General features: G+C 48.9%; 1 protein-coding gene across 1 annotated transcript in view; it reads left to right on the forward strand.

Annotated features, from left to right (window-relative positions):
* LOC121536512 (BCL-6 corepressor-like) overlaps positions 1-20565 on the forward strand; it is a 71365-nt gene that overhangs the window by 19871 nt on the left and 30929 nt on the right. Inside the window, exons 3-6 of the mRNA XM_045206466.1 lie at positions 13075-14703; positions 14750-16366; positions 19441-19497; positions 20090-20255. Of these exons, the coding sequence (XP_045062401.1) occupies positions 13075-14703; positions 14750-16366; positions 19441-19497; positions 20090-20255 (3469 nt within the window). The remainder of the gene's footprint in view (positions 1-13074; positions 14704-14749; positions 16367-19440; positions 19498-20089; positions 20256-20565) is intronic.

Raw genomic sequence — 20565 nt, forward strand, 5'->3', positions numbered from 1 at the left:
ACCTAGGAGGCTCATGGTTCTCACCACCTTCCATAGACTTACACGTTAATTATGACAACTTCCGGAGGACGTCCTCCACCCTATCAGAGCTCTTGCAGCATGAACTGACGTTGTCCACCCAATCAAAGGATCATAGAATAAATCTAGTACTGAAAGCATAAGCTACAGCTAGCTAGCACTGCAGTGCATAAAATGTGGTGAGTAGTTGACTCAAAGAGAGAGAAAGACAATAGTTGAACAGTTTTGAACGAATTAATTTCTTTAAAAGTGAAGGAGATGCGAGAGAGAGCAATATTTAGATGTCTTTTTTTTACTTTCACTTACACTACATGACCAAAAGTATGTGGACACCTGCTCGTCGAACATCTCATTCCAAAATCATGGGCATTAATATGGAGTTGGTCCCCCCTTTGCTGCTACAACAGCCTCCACTGTTCTGGGAAAGCTTTCCACTAGATGTTGGAACATTGCTGTGGGGACTTGCTTCCATTCAGCCACAAGAGCATTAGTGAGGTTGGCAGTGATGTTGGGCGATTAGGCCTGGCTCGCAGTCGGCGTTCCAATTCATCCCAAAGTGGTTAGATGGGGTTGAGGTCAGGGCTGTGTGCAGGCCAGTCAATTTCTTCCACACTGATCTCGACAAACCATTTCTGTATGGACCTCACTTTGTGCATGGGGCATTGTCATGCTGAAACAGGAAAGGGCCTTCCCCAAACTGTTGCCACAATGTTGGAAGCACAGAATCGTCTAGAATGTCATTGTATGCTGTAGCGTTAAGATTTCCCTTCACTGGAACTAAGGGGCCTAGCCCAAACCATGAAAAACAGCCCCAGATCATTATTCTTCCTCCACCAAACTTTACTGTTGACACTATGCATTCGTGCAGGTAGCGTTCTCCTGGCATCTGCCAAATCCAGATTCGTCTGTTGGACTGCCAGATGGTGAAGTGTGATTCATCACTCCAGAGAACGCATTTCCAGCTTTACACCACTCCAGCCGACGCTTGGCATTGCGCATGTTGATCTTAGGCTTGTGTGCGGCTGCTCGGCCATGGAAACCAATTTCATGAAGCTCCCGATGAACAGTTATTGTGCTGATATTAAGCAGTTTGGAACTCGGTAGTGAGTGTTGAAACCGTGGATAGACGATTTTGACGCGCTATGCGCTTCAGTACTCGGCGGTCCCGTTCTGTGAGCTTGTGTGACCTATCACTTTGCGGCTGAGCCCTTGTTGCACATAGATGTCTCCACTTCACAATAACAGCACTTACAGTTGACCGGGGCATCTCTAGCAAGGCAGACATTTTACAAACTGACTTGTTGGAAAGGTGGCATCTTATGACGGTGCCACGTTGAAAGCCACTGAGCTCTTCAGTAAGGCCATTCTACTGCCAATGTTTGTCTATGGGTATTGCATGGCTGTGTCCTCGATTTTTATACACCTGTCATTAACGGGTGTGGCTGAAATAGCCGAATCCACTAATTTGAAAGGGTGCCCACGTACTTTTGTGTGTATATATAGTGTAGCTAGCGAATGCAGCTAGCTAGTTTAGCCTACTCAAACACCCAGCTCAAACAGAGAGGGATGCTATGTTAGCTAGCTGGCTATGGCTATCCAACACTGGTACTCTTCCAAGTCATGGTAAACCTTTGGATGTATTAATTTATTGCAACCGTGGCCCGCCGGTGTAACTGCTTGCTGACTGTACACTGTACTGCATGATTGTAGCAGGTTTACTAACGCAATAGTTCTAGTAGCCATGTTGACTATGACGTTACTAACGTCGTTAGCTAATATGTTGACAATGATGTAGGCTGTGTGTAGTGGTTAGTGGTTATGATACTGTATAAAGGTTTGGAAAGGTTTTTTTGCCTGGTCACAGACAGCTGATGTGTTGTGCACTGAAGTCCATAAGCGAAGGGAAAAGGTGAAAGGGTTAGAAGGAGAGGAGAGCGCGTAGATGCAAGAAGGAATTATACAACGATCAAAGGGATCATGCTGTTTTTATGTGGCTGCTATGAAAGTGAACAGTGTTTGCGTGAGATCAGGGGTGTATTCATTCCGCCGATTCTGTTGAAAAACAGAATCGAACAGGGAGAAATATACCTGAATTTATCCAATAGAAACTCTCATTTGCAACTGTTGGACTAATGATTACACCCTAGATCAGTTAGATGCAGGCAAGAGTGTGCAAGGCGGTATTGAATGTGTCATTGTCTGTCACCTCGATTACTCTAATTGTTCTCTCGACCTGTGAACCTACGTTGTAAACTTTCATTCATTTAAACATCACCGACCGCCACTGTATTACAGTAAGTGTCATGCGTCTGGGTGTAGCGGTAGGATGGAATCAGGCGCAGGATACAGAACTGTATAAAGAAAGTTATTTACTGGAAGAAAATAAGCAGAGCAAATCCTCCACGCAGGGAAGAGCAAATACCGGCTCACCAAAAGACAGCAAAACAACGAACAATCACACACAACACCATGAGGGAACCAGAGGGTAAAATAGGGAAACAAATTAACATAATGGGTAACAGGTGTGATCAAGATAAGTGTAACACAGAAAACATCGATCGGTGGCAGCTAGTCGTCTGGTGACGACGAACACCAAAGCCTGCCCGAGCAAGGAGGAGGGGCAGCCTCGGCTGAATTCGTGACAGTACCCCCCCCTTGACGCATGGCTCCAGCCGTGCGCCGACACCGGCCTCTGGGACGGCCAGGAGGACGCGGAGCAGGGCGAGTCGGATGACGACGATGGAACTCCCTCAACAGGGAGGGATTGAGGATGTCCCTCCTGGGAATCCAGCTCCGTTCCTCCGGACCGTACCCCTCCCACTCCACGAGATACTGCAGGCCCCCCACCCGACGCCTCGAATCCAGAATGGAACGGACCGAGTACGCCGGTTCCCCCTCGATGTCCAATGGGGGCGGAGGAACCTCCTGCACCTCAGCCTCCTGGAGCGGACCAGCTACCACCGACCTGAGGAGAGACACATGGAACGAGGGGTTAATACGGTAATCAGGGGGGAGCTGTAACCTATAACAAACCTTGTTCAATCTCCTCAGGACTTTAAAGGGCCCCACAAACCGCCGACCCAGCTTCCGGCACGGCAGGCGAAGGGGCAGGTTTCGGGTTGAGAGCCAGACCCGGTCCCCCGGTCCATACACCGCAGCCTCACTGCGGTGGCGGTCGGCACTCGCCTTCTGACGCCTGATAGCCCTTTGCAGGCGTACATGGGCAGCGTTCCAGGTCTCCTCCGAGCGCCGAAACCATTCATCCACCGCAGGTGCCTCGACCTGGCTCTGATGCCATGGTGCCAGGACCGGCTGATAACCTAGTACACACTGAAAGGGAGACCGGTCAGTGGAGGTGTGGCGGAGGGAATTTTGTGCGATCTCTGCCCAGGGGATGTAAACTGACCAATCCCCCGGCCGGTCCTGGCAATATGACCTCAGAAACCTACCCACATCCTGGTTTACTCTCTCCACCTGCCCATTACTCTCGGGGTGAAACCCTGAGGTCAGGCTGATCGAGACCCCCAGATGGTCCATGAACGCCTTCCAGACCCTTGATGTGAACTGGGGACCCCGATCAGACACTATATCCTCAGGTACCCTGTAGTGCTGGAAGACGTGTGTAAACAGGGCCTCCGCAGTCTGTAGGGCTGTAGGGAGACCGGGCAAAGGAATGAGACGACAGGGCTTAGAAAACCGATCCACAACGACTAGGATCGTACTATTCCCTTGGGGGGAGGTCCGTAACAAAGTCCACCGATAGGTGTGACCACGGCCGTTGTGGAACGGGGAGAGGTTGTAATTTCCCTCTGGGCAGGTGTCTAGGTGCCTTGCACTGGGCACACACCGAACATGAGGAAACATAAACCCTCATGTCCTGAGCTAAGGTAGGCCACCAGTACTTCCCACTAAGACAGTGCACTGTCCGACCGATGCCAGGATGACCAGAAGAGGGTGACGTGTGAGCCCAATAGATCAATTGATCGTACACATGACCCACTGGACACTGGGGGGGAGTGGGCTCCGTGCGTGATGCCCGCTCGATGTCCACGTCAACCTCCCATACCACCGGTTCCACCAGACAAGAAGCCGGAAGTATGGGAGTGGGCTCCCTGGACCGCTCCTCTGTGTCATACAGCCGGGACAGAGCGTCTGTCTTAGTATTCTGGGAACCTGGTCTGTAGGAAAGGGTGAAATCAAAACGCGTGAAAAACATGGCCCACCTTGCCTGGCGAGGGTTCAGTCTCCTCGCCGCCCGTATGTACTCCAAATTGCGGTGGTCAGTCAAAATGAGAAGGGTTTTTTGCCCCCTCAAGCCAATGTCTCCATGCCTTTAGAGCCTTCACAACAGCTAACAGCTCCCGGTCCCCCACATCATAGTTTTGCTCCGCCGGGCTGAGCTTCTTTGAGAAGAAAGCATAGTGGCGGAGCTTTGTGGGCGTACCCGAGCGCTGAGACAGTACGGCTCCTATCCCAGCCTCGGACGCGTCCACCTCGACTATGAATGCCAAGGAGGGATCCGGATGAGCCAGCACAGGAGCCAAAGTGAACAGTGCCTTCAGGTGACCAAAACCCCTGTCCGCCTCCGCTGACCACCGCAGGCACACCGGTCCCCCCTTCAGCAAGGAGGTAATGGGAGCCGCTACCTGACCGAAGCCCCGGATAAACCTCCGGTAGAACCCTAAGAATCGCTGCACCTCCTTAACCGTGGTTGGAGTCGGCCAATTACGCACGGCTGCAATGCGGTCATTCTCCATCTCCACCCCTGACTCGGACAGGTGGTGTCCTAAGAAGGAGACGGACTGTTGGAAGAACAGACATTTCTCAGCCTTGACGTACAGGTCGTGCTCCAACAGTCGACCAAGCACCTTGCGCACCAGGGACACATGCTCGGCTCGTGTAGCGGAGTATATGAGAATATAATCTATATACACCACTACACCCTGTCCGTGCAGGTCCCTGAAAATCTCATCGACAAAGGATTGGAAGACTGATGGAGCATTCATCAACCTGTACGGCATTACGAGGTACTCATAGTGCCCAGAGGTGGTACTAAATGCCGTCTTCCTCTCATCCCCTTCCCAGATACGCACCAGATTGTACGCGCTCCTGAGATCCAATTTGGTGAAGAAGCGCGCCACGTGCAATGACTCCGTCACACTAGCAATGAGAGGTAGTGGGTAACTGTACTTTACAGTTATCTGATTTGAGACCTCGATAGTCAATGCACGGGCATAAACCTCCATCCTTCTTCTTCACAAAAAAGAAACTTGAGGAGGCAGGGGAAGTGGAGTGCCAGATGTATCCCTGTCCCAGAGATTCAGAGACATATGTTGACAGAGGATACACGTGACTCCGAGGAAGTGCAGCGCCCTCCCGGAGATTTATCGCACAATCCCCCTGTAGATGGGGTGGTAATTGAGTCGCCTTCCTTTTACAGAAGGCGAGAGCCAAATCGGCATATTCGGGGGGAATGTGCATCGTGGAGACCTGGTTTGGACTCTCCACCGTAGTTGCACCTAAGGAAACACCTACACACCTCCCCGAGCACTGACGGGACCATCCCTTAAGAGCCCTCTGTTGCCACGAAATATTGGGGTCATGAATGGCTAACCAGGGAAGCCCCAGCACCACGGGAAACGCAGGAGAATCGATCAGGAAGAGACTGATTCTCTCCTCATGACCCTCCTGCGTTTCCATCCAGAGTGGAGCTGTAACCTCCCTAATCAGGCCCGACCCTAAAGGGCGACTATCTAAGGCATGTATGGGGAAGGGCACATCAACAGGCACAATAGGGATCCCTAATCTACGTGCAAACAGACAGTCTATAAAATTCCCAGCTGCGCCAGAATCTACGAGCGCCTTATGCTGGGAATGTGGGGAAAACTCAGGAAATCTTACACACACACACATGTGAGCAACAGGGAGCTCTGGGTGAGTTGGGCGCTTACTCACCTGGGATGGTCCACCAGGGCCCTGCCTGCTGCCTCGACTCCCTGAGGACCCTTTCCAGCACCGACCAGCAGTGTGTCCTCTGCGGCCACAGTTGGTGCAGGAAACAGTGCCCTTACCGGTCCCCCTTACATCAGCACCTCCAAGCTCCATGGGTGTAGGTTCGGAAGTGCTGGGGGATGGACTGGACGGACCCTGATTCGGACGTCTGCTGGTGGCCAACAGGTTATCGAGCCGGATAGATAAGTCTATCAGCTGTTCTAGGTTAAGAGTGGTGTCCCTGCAGGCCAGCTCCCGACGAACATCCTCCCGTAGGCTGCATCGGTAGTGGTCTATCAGGGCCCTCTCATTCCATCCCGCGCTGGCAGCCAAGGTTCTGAAGTCCAATGCGAAGTCCTGTGCGCTCCTCTTCCCCTGTCTGAGGTGGAACAATCGCTCTCCCGCCACTTTACCCTCCGGTGGATGATCGAATACAGCCCGGAAACGGCGGGTGCACAGACTCCGCATCTATAGCTCCCCACTCCGCGTTGGCCCACTCGAGTGCTTTCCCCGACAGACAGGAAATGAGGGCGGACACGCTCTCGTATCCCGAGGGAGCCGGGTGGATGGTTGCCAGGTAGAGAAACCCCTGACAACCGGCAGCTGTTCCATCATATGCCCTCGGGACCGAGAGCCGAATCCCACTGGAACCAGTGTTAGAATGGGTGGAATTGGAGGAAGAGGAGATGTTGGGAAACCTCCTCTGTCCCATCGCTCCATAGTGTTCAGGACTCGATCCATAGCTGTGCCCAAAGTTTGTAGCATGGTCGAGTGCTGCTGGATGCGTTCCTCCACTGAGCTTGAAGGAATGGACGTGCCTGCTGAATCCATTACAATGGTGCGTGATTCTGGGTGTAGCGGTAGGATGGAATCAGGCGCAGGATACAGAACTGTATGAATGGAACAACATTTACTGGAACAAAATAAGCAGAGCAAGTCCTCCACGCAGGGAAGAGCAAATACCGGCTCACCAAAAGACAGCAAAAAGACGAACAGTCACGCACAACACCATGAGGGAACCAGAGGGTAAAATAGGGAAACAAATTAACATAATGGGTAACAGGTGTGATCAATACAGACAAGTGTAACACAGAAAACATCGATCGGTGGCAGCTAGTACTCCGGTGACGACGAACGCCGAAGCCTGCCCGAGCAAGGAGGTGGGGCAGCCTCGGCTGAATTCGTGACAGTAAGGTACTTCATTGTTACCCTGAAATGATTTGATATTGAGATAAAATGGCTGCATTGGGCCTTTAAGAGACGTAAACCATATCCTCACATTCCCAGTGGGTCAGAAGTTTACATACACTCAATTAGTATTTGGTAGCATTGCCTTTCAATTGTTTAATTGGGTCAAACGTTTCGGGTAGCCCTCCACAAGCTTCCCACAATAAGTTGGGTGAATTTTGGCCCATTCCTCCTGACAGAGCTGGTGTAACTGAGTCAAGTTTGTAGGCCTCCTTGCTTGCACACACTTTTTCAGTTCTGCCCACAAATGTTCTATAGGATTGAGGTCAGGGCTTTGTGATGGCCACTCCAATACCTTGACTTTGTTGTCCTTAAGCCATTTTGCCACAACTTGGGGTCATTGTCCATTTGGAAGACCCATTTGCGACCAAGCTTTAACTTCCTGACTGATGTCTCGAGATGTTGCTTCAATATATCCACATAAGTTTCCTTCCTCATGATGCCATCTATTTTCTGAAGTGCACCAGTCCCTACTGCAGCAAAGCACCCCCACAGCATGATGCTGCCACCCCGTGCTTCACGGTTGGGATGGTGTTCTTCGGCTTGCAAGCTATACCCTTTTTCCTCCAAACATAAAGATGGTCATTATGGCCAAACAGTTCTATTTTTGTTTCATCAGACCAGAGGACATTTCTCCAAAAAGTACGATCTTTGTCCCCATGTGCAGTTGCAAACCGTAGTCTGGCTTTTTTATGGTGGTTTTGGAGCAGTGGCATCTTCCTTGCTGAGCGGGCTTTCAGGTTATGTCGATATAGGACTCGTTTTCACAAGGTCCTTTGCTGTTGTTCTGGGATTGATTTGCACTTCTCGCACCAAAGTACGTTCATCTCTAGGAGACAGAACGCATCTCCTTCCTGAGTGGTATGACGGCTGCGTGGTCCCATGGTGTTTATACTTGTGTACTATTGTTTGTACAGATGAACGTGGTACCTTCAGGCGTTTGGAAATTGCTCCCAAGGATGAACCAGACTTGTGGAGGTCTACAATTATTTTATCTGAGGTCTTGGCTGATTTATTTTGATTTTCCCATGATGTCAAGCAAAGAGGCACTGAGTTTGAAGGTAGGCCTTGAAATACATCCACAGGTACACCTCCAATTGACTCAAATGATGTCAATTAGCATATCAGAAGCTTCTAAAGCCATGACATCATTTTCTGGAATTTTCCAAGCTGTTTAAAGGCACAGTCAACTTAGTGTATGTAAACTTCTGACCCACACTTTTTTTTTTGACAAAATGTTTAAAAAAGGTATCATTTACGAAGATTATATCTTCGGTAGGGCTGGTGGAGTTATGTCGCACATGCAGCTAACAAAAACATATGGAAATGTCTGCTCTACCAAAAATTACAACCAAATAATTGCAGCCTTACCGCAAAAATGGAAGAGGAAAGTGGAAGGGGGAGAAAGTAAGGAACTTGTCTGTCGGCCTTGCATTAAAGAACATAATTGGTTAAGGAAAACTGTGATAAATAAAAAAGTATACCAGTTTCATTTAAGGACAGCCGTCCCATATAGATTGCAAAATAGTTGGGAAGAGATTTTTGACGTACCGATCCCATGGCATAGTGTTTATGAACTGATACGCAAAACGACACCGGATTCAAAAATTAGAATCTTTCAATTTAAATTATTATATAAAATTCTTGCTACCAATAGAATGTTATTTATATGGGGGATACAATCTTCCCAGCTCTGCAGATTTTGCTGCGAAGAGACAGAATCATTAGATCATTTGTTTTGGTACTGTCCATTTGTAGCTTGTTTTTGGACACAGGTCCAGGAATGGCTAAAGGATTGCAATATTTACCTGGAGCTAACCTTGCAGATAGCATTACTGGGTGATCTGAAAAGTTATAGTCAATCAATCAATAATATAATAATACTTTTAGCAAAAATGTTTATTTTTAATTCACAATCTGTAGAAGCAATGAGAATAGAAAGGTTCAGAATTTTTGTAAAACATCACAGTACAGTTGAAATATATATGGCAAATAGAAATCATATATGGATGGTGTTAAGAGATAGATGGGAGGTGTTCAATGGAGCTGAAGGATGGGACTAATAACAACTAACAACAAAATAATAACAAGATAACTAATAATGTAAGCATACTGTGTCCATAATAAGTATATAGGTTCTATGTTGGGAGCTTTTGGGAAAGAGCACAGTTAGAAAGATATGGCATATAGAAACAAACCGGATGGACATCATGAAAATGATCAGAGAGGTTGAGAGTAGAACAAGTTCAGGAGAAAAAAAAAAAATATATATAATTATTGTAAAATTGAATGTGTCCATAAAATGTAGATAGTAAGTATAAGCTGGAAGTAGAGGCCTAAGCATTGTTGTTCACTAGTTTACCCCAAGTAGGGAAAGGGTGGCGGGGTTGGAAAGTAATAAAGGGGAATATATATATATATATATACACAGTGGGGGAAAAAAGTATTTAGTCAGCCACCAATTGTGCAAGTTCTCCCACTTAAAAAGATGAGAGGCCTGTAATTTTCATCATAGGTACACGTCAACTATGACAGACAAAATGAGAATTTTTTTTCCAGAAAATCACATTGTAGGATTTTTAATGAATTTATTTGCAAATTATGGTGGAAAATAAGTATTTGGTCAATAACAACAGTTTCTCAATACTTTGTTATATACCCTTTGTTGGCAATGACACAGGTCAAACGTTTTCTGTAAGTCTTCACAAGGTTTTCACACACTGTTGCTGGTATTTTGGCCCATTCCTCCATGCAGATCTCCTCTAGAGCAGTGATGTTTTGGGGCTGTCGCTGGGCAACACAGACTTTCAACTCCCTCCAAAGATTTTCTATGGGGTTGAGATCTGGAGACTGGCTAGGCCACTTAGGACCTTGAAATGCTTCTTACGAAGCCACTCCTTCTTTGCCCTGGCGGTGTGTTTGGGATCATTTTCATGCTGAAAGACCCAGCCACGTTTCATCTTCAATGCCCTTGCTGATGGAAGGAGGTTTTCACTCAAAATCTCACGATACATGGCCCCATTCATTCTTTCCTTTACACGGATCAGTCGTCCTGGTCCCTTTGCAGAAAAACAGCCCCAAAGCATGATGTTTCCACCCCCATGCTTCACAGTAGGTATGGTGTTCTTTGGATGCAACTCAGCATTCTTTGTCCTCCAAACACGACGAGTTGAGTTTTTACCAAAAAGTTATATTTTGGTTTCATCTGACCATATGACATTCTCCCAATCCTCTTCTGGATCATCCAAATGCACTCTAGCAAACTTCAGACGGGCCTGGACATGTACTGGCTTAAGCAGGGGGACATGTCTGGTACTGCAGGATTTGAGTCCCTGGCGGCGTAGTGTGTTACTGATGGTAGGCTTTGTTACTTTGGTCCCAGCTCTCTGCAGGTCATTCACTAGGTCCCCCCGTGTGGTTCTGGGATTTTTGCTCACCGTTCCTGTGATAATTTTGACCCCACGGGGTGAGATCTTGCGTGGAGCCCCAGATCGAGGGAGATTATTAGTGGTCTTGTATGCCTTCCATTTCCTAATAATTGCTCCCACAGTTGATTTCTTCAAACCAAGCTGCTTACCTATTGCAGATTCAGTCTTCCCAGCCTGGTGCAGGCCTACAATTTTGTTTCTGGTGTCCTTTGACAGCTCTTTGGTCTTGGCCATAGTGGAGTTTGGAGTGTGACTGTTTGAGGTTGTGGACAGGTGTCTTTTATACTGATAACAAGTTCAAACAGGTGCCATTAATACAGGTAACGAGTGGAGGACAGAGGAGCCTCTTAAAGAAGAAGTTACAGGTCTGTGAGAGCCAGAAATCTTGCTTGTTTGTAGGTGACCAAATACTTATTTTCCACCATAATTTGCAAATAAATTCATTAAAAATCCTACAATGTGATTTTCTGGAGAAAAAAATTCTCAATTTGTCTGTCATAGTTGACGTGGCCTAGCCAGTCTCCAGATCTCAACCCCATAGAAAATCTTTGGAGGGAGTTGAAAGTCTGTGTTGCCCAGCGACAGCCCCAAAACATCACTGCTCTAGAGGAGATCTGCATGGAGGAATGGGCCAAAATACCAGCAACAGTGTGTGAAAACCTTGTGAAGACTTACAGAAAACGTTTGACCTGTGTCATTGCCAACAAAGGTTATATAACAAAGTATTGAGAAACTTTTGTTAATGACCAAATACTTATTTTCCACCATAATTTGCAAATAAATTCATAAAAAATCCTACAATGTGATTTTCTGGATTTTTTTTCCTCATTTTGTCTGTCATAGTTGACGTGTACCTATGATGAAAATTACAGGCCTCTCTCATCTTTTTAAGTGGGAGAACTTGCACAATTGGTGGCTGACTAAATACTTTTTTCCCCACTGTACAATCTATCTGCAATGTTAAGCTGATCTACCCCCCAAAACAAAACAAAAAAAGTTTGGAAAAATAGTCAGCAAACTGTCTCGAGGCCTCGTTATTCATGGATTTCAAGTTGTCACTCCACTACTGAATGATCAATGAACCCAAATGGAGAGTTCTGCCCCTGTCATACTCAATGTGTGGAGTAGATGACATTTCATGCATACATACTGGTACGTTCTAGGGTGTATTTGATATAATGGTTGTACCTGCTTCTTGAGGATGACTCTCTGGGTCTTGGACTCAACGTCCAGCACCAGTTCAGCACCGGCCACCACCCGTTTCTTCCCCACCTGCCTCTTCCCTGCATAAAAAATAAATAAATAAAAAGATATACAAAAAAAAACACTTCTGACCCACTGGAATTGTGATACAGTGAATTATAAGTGAAATAATCTGTCTGTAAACAGTTGTTGGAAAAATGACTTGTGTCATGCACAAAGTAGATGTCCTAACCGACTTGCCAAAACTATAGTTTGTTAACAAGAAATGTGTGGAGTGGTTGAAAAACGAGTTTTAATGACTCCAACCTAAGTGTATGTAAACTTCCGACTTCAACTGTAGGTCCTGGATGGCAGGAAGCTTGGCCCCAGTGATGTACTGGGCCGTACGCACTACCCTCTGTAGCGCCTAATGGACGGATGCCGAGCAGTTGCTATACCAGGCGGTGATGCAACCGGTCAGGATGCTCTCGATGGTGTAGCTGTATAACTTTTTGAGGATCTGGGGACCCATGCCAAATCTTTTCAGTCTCCTGAGGGGGAATAGGTTTTGTCGTGCCCTCTTCACGACTGTCTTGGTGTGTTTGGACCATGATAGTTTGTTGGTGATGTGGACACCAAGGAACTTGAAACTCTCGACCCGCTCCACTACAGCCTCGTCGATGTGAATGGGGGCATGTTCGGCCCTCCTTTTCCTGTAGTCCACGATCATCTCCTTTGTCTTGCTCACGTTGAGGGAGAGGTTGTTGTCCTGGCAGCACACTGCCAGGTCTCTGACGACCTCCCTATAGGCTGTGTCATCGTTGTCGGTGATCAGGCCTACCACTGTTGTGTCGTCAGCAAACTTCATGATGGTGTTGGAGTCATGCTTGGCCACGCAGTCGTGGGTGAACAGGGAGTACAGGAGGGTACTTAGCACGCACCCCTGAGGGGCCCTCGTGTTGAGGATCAGCGTGGCAGATGTGTTGTTGCCTACCCTTACCACCTGGGGGCGGCCCGTCAGGAAGTCCAGGATCCAGTTGCAGAGGGAGGTGTTTAGTCCCAGGATCCTTAGCTTAGTGATGTGTATTACATGTGTATAAGGCTGTTCATAACAAGTTAGAGGTTTATACATTGTGTATTACATGTGTATAATATTGTTTATAACAATATTTATAACAGATTTTAACCTGTGTTATTCCCCCTGTAGGTGGATGCCAGGTTAACTCCCCTGGCCGCCATGGGTCTGGACCGCAACGCTCTTATGCGGGATGGCCTCCGCCTGCACGGCGGCGTGATCTACCCAGGGATACAAGCACTGTCGGCTGAGAAGCCCCGCGACGGGACCAATACCCTCCCCCTGAGCTACGGCCGAGACGGCCTCCCGGACCTCCTCTATAAACCTGATGTCTCCATGGACAGGAGCAAGCCCACTAACAGCTACCTGGGCCTGTACAAGAGCCCTCCACCAGGCCTCCAGAGGGGGCCAGAGGGCCTGGGACTGGACAGGATAGGTGTGGGGCCTGGGGGGGAGAAGCCCTCAGAGCTGGGCCTCGGGGATGCTGGTGCAGCAGCAGGCGGGTACCTGCGTCTGCCCTGGGGGCTGAGCCCGGGGCTGTACCCCGAAGCGGGCCTCTACCCCTTCATGGACTCCTCCAAGTACGCCGCCCTCAGCATGTACAAGGCTCAGTTCCTCAGTCAGCCCAGCCCCTACCTGCCACAGCACCTGGCCTACCAGTCCCTCTGTGCCTCCCAGGGGGGGAACATGAACCCTGCTGCTGCCTCGGCCTCCGAGAGGCTCTACTTCATGCCCCCCTACCCCCCGTCCCCGATCTCGTCCCCCCTGGTGGGGTCTCCCATGAGGATCCCAGCGGTGTCTGTGGCCCCCACCTCCATGGTGCACTGCCAGGAGAAGGGGCTGAGTGTCGGGTCTCGCATCCACCACGAGGGCTCTCCGTTTGGGCAGCAGCTTCACCAGCCTCCCCCTCCACCCCAGCACCTTCAGCCCCCCCACACAAACAGAGACCGAGACAGACCCCCCAGCAGGAGCAGTAAGCCCACTAGATCCACCTCAAACAAAGGAGCCAGCACCAGCAGTGGTAGTATTGGTAGTAGTGGTGGTAGTAATAGTAGTAGCCTTCCCATTGATTCTTCCCCTCGCACCTCCTCTCGCCTCCCCCAGGCTGCTCCCCCCCTGCCTCCCCCTCTCAGCGACAGCACCTTAGACCTACAGAGGCCAGTCCCTCGAATAGGGCCACCATCTTCCTCCTCCTTATCTTCCTCCTCTTCCCAGTCGATGCCTCACCCATTTTATGTGAGCAGCATGGCTCAAGAGCATCACTCCCCCGCCCGACACAGCCCCCACAAATCCAGCCCCAGGGATGGGGCGTCGGAGCACAGGGCTGGGGGGTGTGAGAGGAAACCCAATCAGTCCCCTTCCAAACCGTCCTCAGAGCGGCCAACCCTACCGAACAAGACTACCAAAGACCCAGCAGGCCCAAAGCCTCTGGACCTCTCTGGAAGGCTGCTGGAGTTCGGCCTGCCTCCCAACACCTTCCCCATCAAGATAGAGGCTCTGGGGTCTCCGGGGCCTCGGTATGGACATCACCCCAGCCGGGAGCTCCTGAAGGAGACCCTCTCACCCTCCTCCCACCCCTCCCACTCCCACTCAGTGGTCAGCAGCACTTTCTCCAAGGCCCCAGACAGGCCAGAGATGATCAGCACTTTGCACTCCTCCTGGGTGGTGCCCACCCCTACACCCATCTCTACACCCATCTCCACCATTGGGTCCACCCACACCCACACCCCCCCACCTCCCAGCCCTATCCCCCTCCCCCAGGCCCAGCCCAGCCCCCCAAGGGAAAGGCTTCTCTCCCTCTGTCATCAAACACAAGGTTCTGGAGAGAGTCCTGCCCCAGTCCCAGCAAAGCAGCCCATCCTGCCCCAGGGTAGGAGAGCCGCATACTACCCCAATACCTTCCAATCACAATCCTGCCTCCACAATGCCCCCGTCCCCCAAACCCAATGGTGATTGGCCCAAACACAGCCCCAGCCATTCAGAAGATTCCCCCATGGCCGGCCATCATAGGAGCTCCACAGAGAAGCCCCCCAAAGCCCCCAAGAGGGCTGAGACGTCCCAGGAGGTGTCTCTGTATAATAAACGTCCTTGTCTGGAGAATATCAATGGGCACACGCCCAGCCACCTTTACCTAGCTCACAGCATGGCCTACGCCAACCGATACCTGCACTACTCTGTATCTGACAGCATGGCCCTCCATTCTCTCCCTCTGCCAGGGAAGGGCCCAGCCTACCCTCACCCCATCCTGCTGGGCAACAGCAGCCTGTACCCCTCCCACCTGGCAGCCAAACACCCCTTACCCTACCACAGCCATGCTGGGGAGTACCTCACCTACAACTCCCAGGAGATGGTCCACCCTCTGATGCACGCACATCCAGACTCCAAAGTCCTGGAGCGGGGGCCCAAGTGCCGGGGCCAGGGTCAGGACAAACCTAGAGGTCTCACGGAGGATTGTGGTGGGTCCCGCAGGGGCCGAAGTGGTGTGGAGACAGGAGAGGATTCCCATGTGAAGCCCAAAAGCGAGGCAGGGGAGCGGGGCGGGAGCCAGCCCAGACCCACTTCCTCCTCCAGCACCAGTACCCCCTCCAAAGACCGTATCGTCTGCATTGACCTCGTCCACTCCGACACAGATGGAGAGTCTACTCCGTCCACCAACAAGCCGCAAGTCTCCGTTACCGTCCCCATCGCCAGGGGCAACCAACACAACTGTTGCCATGGCAACCAAAACATTAGGGAAGTGGAACAGGAGCCAAAATACCAACTTCATCATCACCACCACCCCAGCCCAAGCTCCACCCTGAGAACTATCCACACAGACAGACAACTAGAGACCCTCTGTATGAGACCCAGGCCCCTCCAGGAAACGGGCTGTACAGGTGTGGCCTCTAGCCCACCTCAGGGCTCCGCAGAGCTTGTTAATCGGGCTGAGGAGAGTCCTGAGGACCAGAGTCCTTCCTCAGACCCAGGGGACCAAGGGGAACAGGACCAGAGCACCCTGCGCTGTGCCCGAACGTCTGGCGACCGCAAGTCTGGCGACCGCATCTCTGGCAACCATACAACTGGGGATTGTGACCGCAAGTCTGGCGACCACATGTCTAGAGATCGCACATTTTTTTGCGACCGCACGTCTGGAGAGGAGAGAGAAAAGATGGACAGACTAACCTTCTCCCACCCCATCCATCGCTACATGGACCTGGGGAAGGAGAGAGACAGTGAAAGAGAAGGAGGGAGCGTTGGAGACACAGAGGAGTCACATGGAGAGGGGGATGAGGATGAAGAGGGTGGGCGAAGAGGCTCACGGAGGACCAGCCTTACCAAGAGGATTGCTAGCTCCTCAGGCTATGTGGGCGACCGCATCAAATGTGTCACCACCGAGCTGTACGCAGACTCTAGCAAGCTGAGCCGGGAACAGCGCGCCCTGCAAGTGAGTTGAGAGAAATGCGGATGTAGTTGGGTTGGGTTGGGGGGCAGCGTCAGTGGATGTGATGATAACATGACTCATTCATCTGAAGCCATTTACAGTTTTATATGGTACGTTCCCATATGACCTGTGCAGGAATCAAACCTACAACTATGGTCAATTCTGCCACTTATTCTAGCGGGCCCATAGAGACTTTCACATTATTCAGACAGGATATGACTTCATATAGGATGTGTCTTAGAATCAGTCTATGGATCAGATATCTGCTCCCCATAGCTGAACTTGTAGGGTGAGGGTTAGTCCAGGGTTATAGGCTTATACCAGCCCTTTGTGTTGCCTCTGAGTTTATGAGAGGACATTTGAAGGATGTTGACGGTCAGTGAGTTAGTACAAGGCCAGTTCAAAGGTTAACCTAGGCCTGTGAGTTGTCTAGGCAACATTGGTTAGGTGGTTTGTGTTCTCTGTGTATCTACCTCGGGAGAAAGAGAATGAGAGTGAGGGGGGAGATAGTGAAATAGAAATGGAGGTTGCAAAAGTTTGCAAAAGCATGTGTTGCTGGCTGCTGAGCGGTAGGGCCTCATGGTTCCCCCTGCCTCTGACTGTGCTTAAACCCAAGGGGAGCCAGAGGGTCTGGAGGGTGGATGGATGGGGTTCCCCTCCACCCACCCCGGCCTTATCCAAGGCTATTAGTGCCTGGCTCCTCACACATGCACAAACACACACACTGAACACATTTAAGACACGCACACACCAGGGTTTCCATTAGCTTGTAATAGCCGGCCTTTGTCCCCAAAAAATAAAATAGAAAAGCCGATAAATAAAATTGATGCAGGCCAATTGTCCGGGAGAAGAGGAAAAAATCCCATTGTAAAATAATGCTTTTTAGCCTATTCATGGATGGAAATACAAGTCGATGGAAATACATTTGGCTGGTCATGCTTCTAGGTCTATATGTTAATTTGCATAATTTAGTGGAATTAAATTGGCGTGTGCACACAGTATATTTGTTATGTATCTTATTTATCACACGCGTACAGGATACAGAGCCTTTGAGTGGAAAATCTGTCAGACAGCGGGAGAGCTGCTGCTGCAGCATCTTGTGGTGCTTTCAAGACAACTGGGAATTCAGAAAAATACAAGGTCAAATCATGAGGTCAGTGTTCTTCAGGTCGGAAAGTTGGAGCTCTAGAAAGAGGCCCGAGTTCCCGAGTTGGATGACTGTTCAAAACGATTTTTCCCCAGTTGTCTTGAACGCACTGAAGACGGAAGGCAGGCTTCATCAGCGCATCACACACCACTTTTGCTATGAGCTGGAGGCAGTTTCGAAAACATGTACTTAATTGTTTGAAACCTGAACGTTTTAAAACATATATTATGAGGCATGTCTTACCTTGCTTCAAAGTAGCCTATTCTCATTTTGTGTTCTTTTTTTCGAACTGATATTTTCATCTCTGTCACATGAAACCTCTCGCATGTGCAGTGTCCTTTTGACAACAGTGTTTTCCCGCTAATTGCATTATGGAACAAACATTTGCGAGTAGCCTACTGCCTTGTGTGCATTGCTGTGGCTATAACGTGAAGAAGTAGCCTAATAGTTTAACATTTTAAGCTAAACATCTGATCTTTTTTATGTAGCCTAGGCCTACTGGTTGGATGGATTTGGGATCTATCTTCCCACAACTGTCCCAGAGTCGGATTGGAATAGGCTATTTCTTTCTCGACAAGCTGACCAATAGAATAGGAAGCCTTAACGTTTCTACTATAGTAGATTGACATAGGCTAGTGATTTTGCTGTTCGTTACTGGTCTTGTTGGCTGAGGAAAAGTACATGTGGACAGTTATTTTAACATGTTCAAAGGGCACATCAGAATTCGGGTAAGAAGGACCGCACATCGTTGCATCCTCGACTTGCATGTTCTGTTAATATGAATTACCATATTCTAAATGTGATTTCTGTCATTCTGAGCACCGTGGGTAGAAGCCCTAATCGGGTTACGCACCCAATGCATATGGGTCCGGTAAATTCCTCAAATGTCCGGTAAATTTAAAATGTTGCCTGTCAAATGTCCTGCAACACATTTTCCTAACGGAAACCCTGACACACACACACACACACATACACACACACAGACATACTATAAACAAACACAGATTCAGTCCTGCACGATTGAACTGCGGTGCATTATTGAGTGATCAGACTGAATCTACTTTTCTACTTGTTATAGACCAACATCCTGGTTCTGGTTAGATTAGATAAAAAAACAAGTGTGTATACGATTTCTGGCGTAGACACACACACACACACACCTCTTATGATGTATATGAATGAATGGGACAGAGGCACATGTGTGTTAACCGGTTGGTTCCACCCGTCCATATGTTGTGAGGGCACCTCTAAACCATGTTGGTTTGTCTTTAATTGTCATGCTTGCTGATACAAAGCTATCAAATGCTAGATTTCTGGACGTTTACTATCATCTTAATAAGAGCCTCTGTCTAACTAATTTATGATAAATTATATACCCACAATCACCCCCCAGTTCAGAAAACAAGGGTTTGATAGTTTTGTAGTTGTGTTTATTGACCGATTCCCTGGTTTGGTTTGACTGTGTGTGTGCTTGGTGGGACTATGGCTGGTTTGACTGTGTGTGTGCTTGGTGGGACTATGGCTGCTAGATGATGTTTGTGTATAACAGGGGTACTCCTCCTCCAGGTCTGCACTACTGCTGGGTTTCCTTTCTCCTTGTAGTTAATAGGTTGGTTGGTTGATTGATGTTACTGATTGGTCAAACCTTGATTAGAGGGGAAGAACAAAAACTAGCAGTGCTGCAGACCCTGAGGACCGGAGTTGAGAAAGGGAGGTGTAAAGATATGTGGAGAAAGACATTTTAACATACAATACCTACATGAAATGCTAGACAGATATACTGACTAAAATGATGGGCAGATATTAAATAATGAACAGATATATTGAAATGATAAAAATAATGAACAGAATATAAAATGATGGACAGAATATGGAAAGGATAGAATATGCAATGGACAGATATATTGAGCCCCCCGTTCTAATTGCTTAGATGGAAGTCATATCACGAGAGAGGAGTAATATAACTCAACCTGCAGCTAACTGGGAGGTCAGTTATTTACATTTCTTTATCACATACTACCCCTCAGACAGGCTTTCTCTTTCTCTCCCTCTTTCTCTCCCATCTTTCCCTCCCTCTTTATTTTTCTCTGCACTCTACACACTTTCTGTATTTTATCACTTGCTTTGCATTGCTTCTTCCCTTTTCTCAGTTTTTCTCTCCCTATATCTCCTTCTCCCTCTTTTTTCTCTCTCTCCCCCTCTCTTTCTCTCCCTGTGAGCCTCAGGGCTAGCTGTATGTGTTTCCTAGCTGTGTTCATGTTTCAGGAAGGGAGATGGCATGAACTAGGACTCACTGTGGCTGACTGCACTAGTCTAACCTAACCGTGTCTGGATGTGTCATGCTTGTTCATTTATCTCTATCTCTTTGTCCTGTCCTGTTTTGGCCTCCTTTTATTGACACTGTGATTTCCTGATGCGATGTTTGCTTCTGTAGCCGTTCAGCCCAGACTGAGGTTTAGAGAGGTGTGTGTGCGGCGCGGGCTAGAAAGGTAGTGGGTTTCATGGCTGTTTTCTCTGTGTGCATGTGTCTCCGTGTGTGTCCTGTCTGTCTGTCTGTCTGTCTGTCTTTGTGTGTGTAGCGGGCGATGATGCGGTTCTCGGAGCTGGAGCTGAAGGGGAAGGAGTGCGGGGGTGTGTGTGTGTCTGCGTCGGCAGCAGTAGCAGGACAGGAGTTGGCAGATGGCCAGCGGAGAGAGAGAGAGTGGGAACACTGCCAACACACCGCCAGGCAGGGAGAGAGGGAGGGTGAGTAACCCAATGCATACACACACACACAAGTTCGCACACACGCGCTTTCATACACACACACACACACACACACACACACACAGCTAGGCAGGGTTTGGTCACAACACATACACACACAGTGAGAGAGAGCGAGAGAGAGACGTGGGGAGAGAGTCTTATTTTCAAGGAGTGTTTTGTGCTTATCTCTGTGGAAAGAGGATAAAGAGAGAGGAGAGGAGGAGGGGGAAATCGAAAGCGAATTACAGAGAGGGGGAGAAGTAAAGTTAGTGAGTGAAAGTGGATGAGAGAGAGAGAGGAATAGTGTGCC

This window comes from Coregonus clupeaformis, chromosome 23 (assembly GCF_020615455.1).
Source record: "Coregonus clupeaformis isolate EN_2021a chromosome 23, ASM2061545v1, whole genome shotgun sequence".
Taxonomy (NCBI): Eukaryota; Metazoa; Chordata; class Actinopteri; order Salmoniformes; family Salmonidae; genus Coregonus; species Coregonus clupeaformis.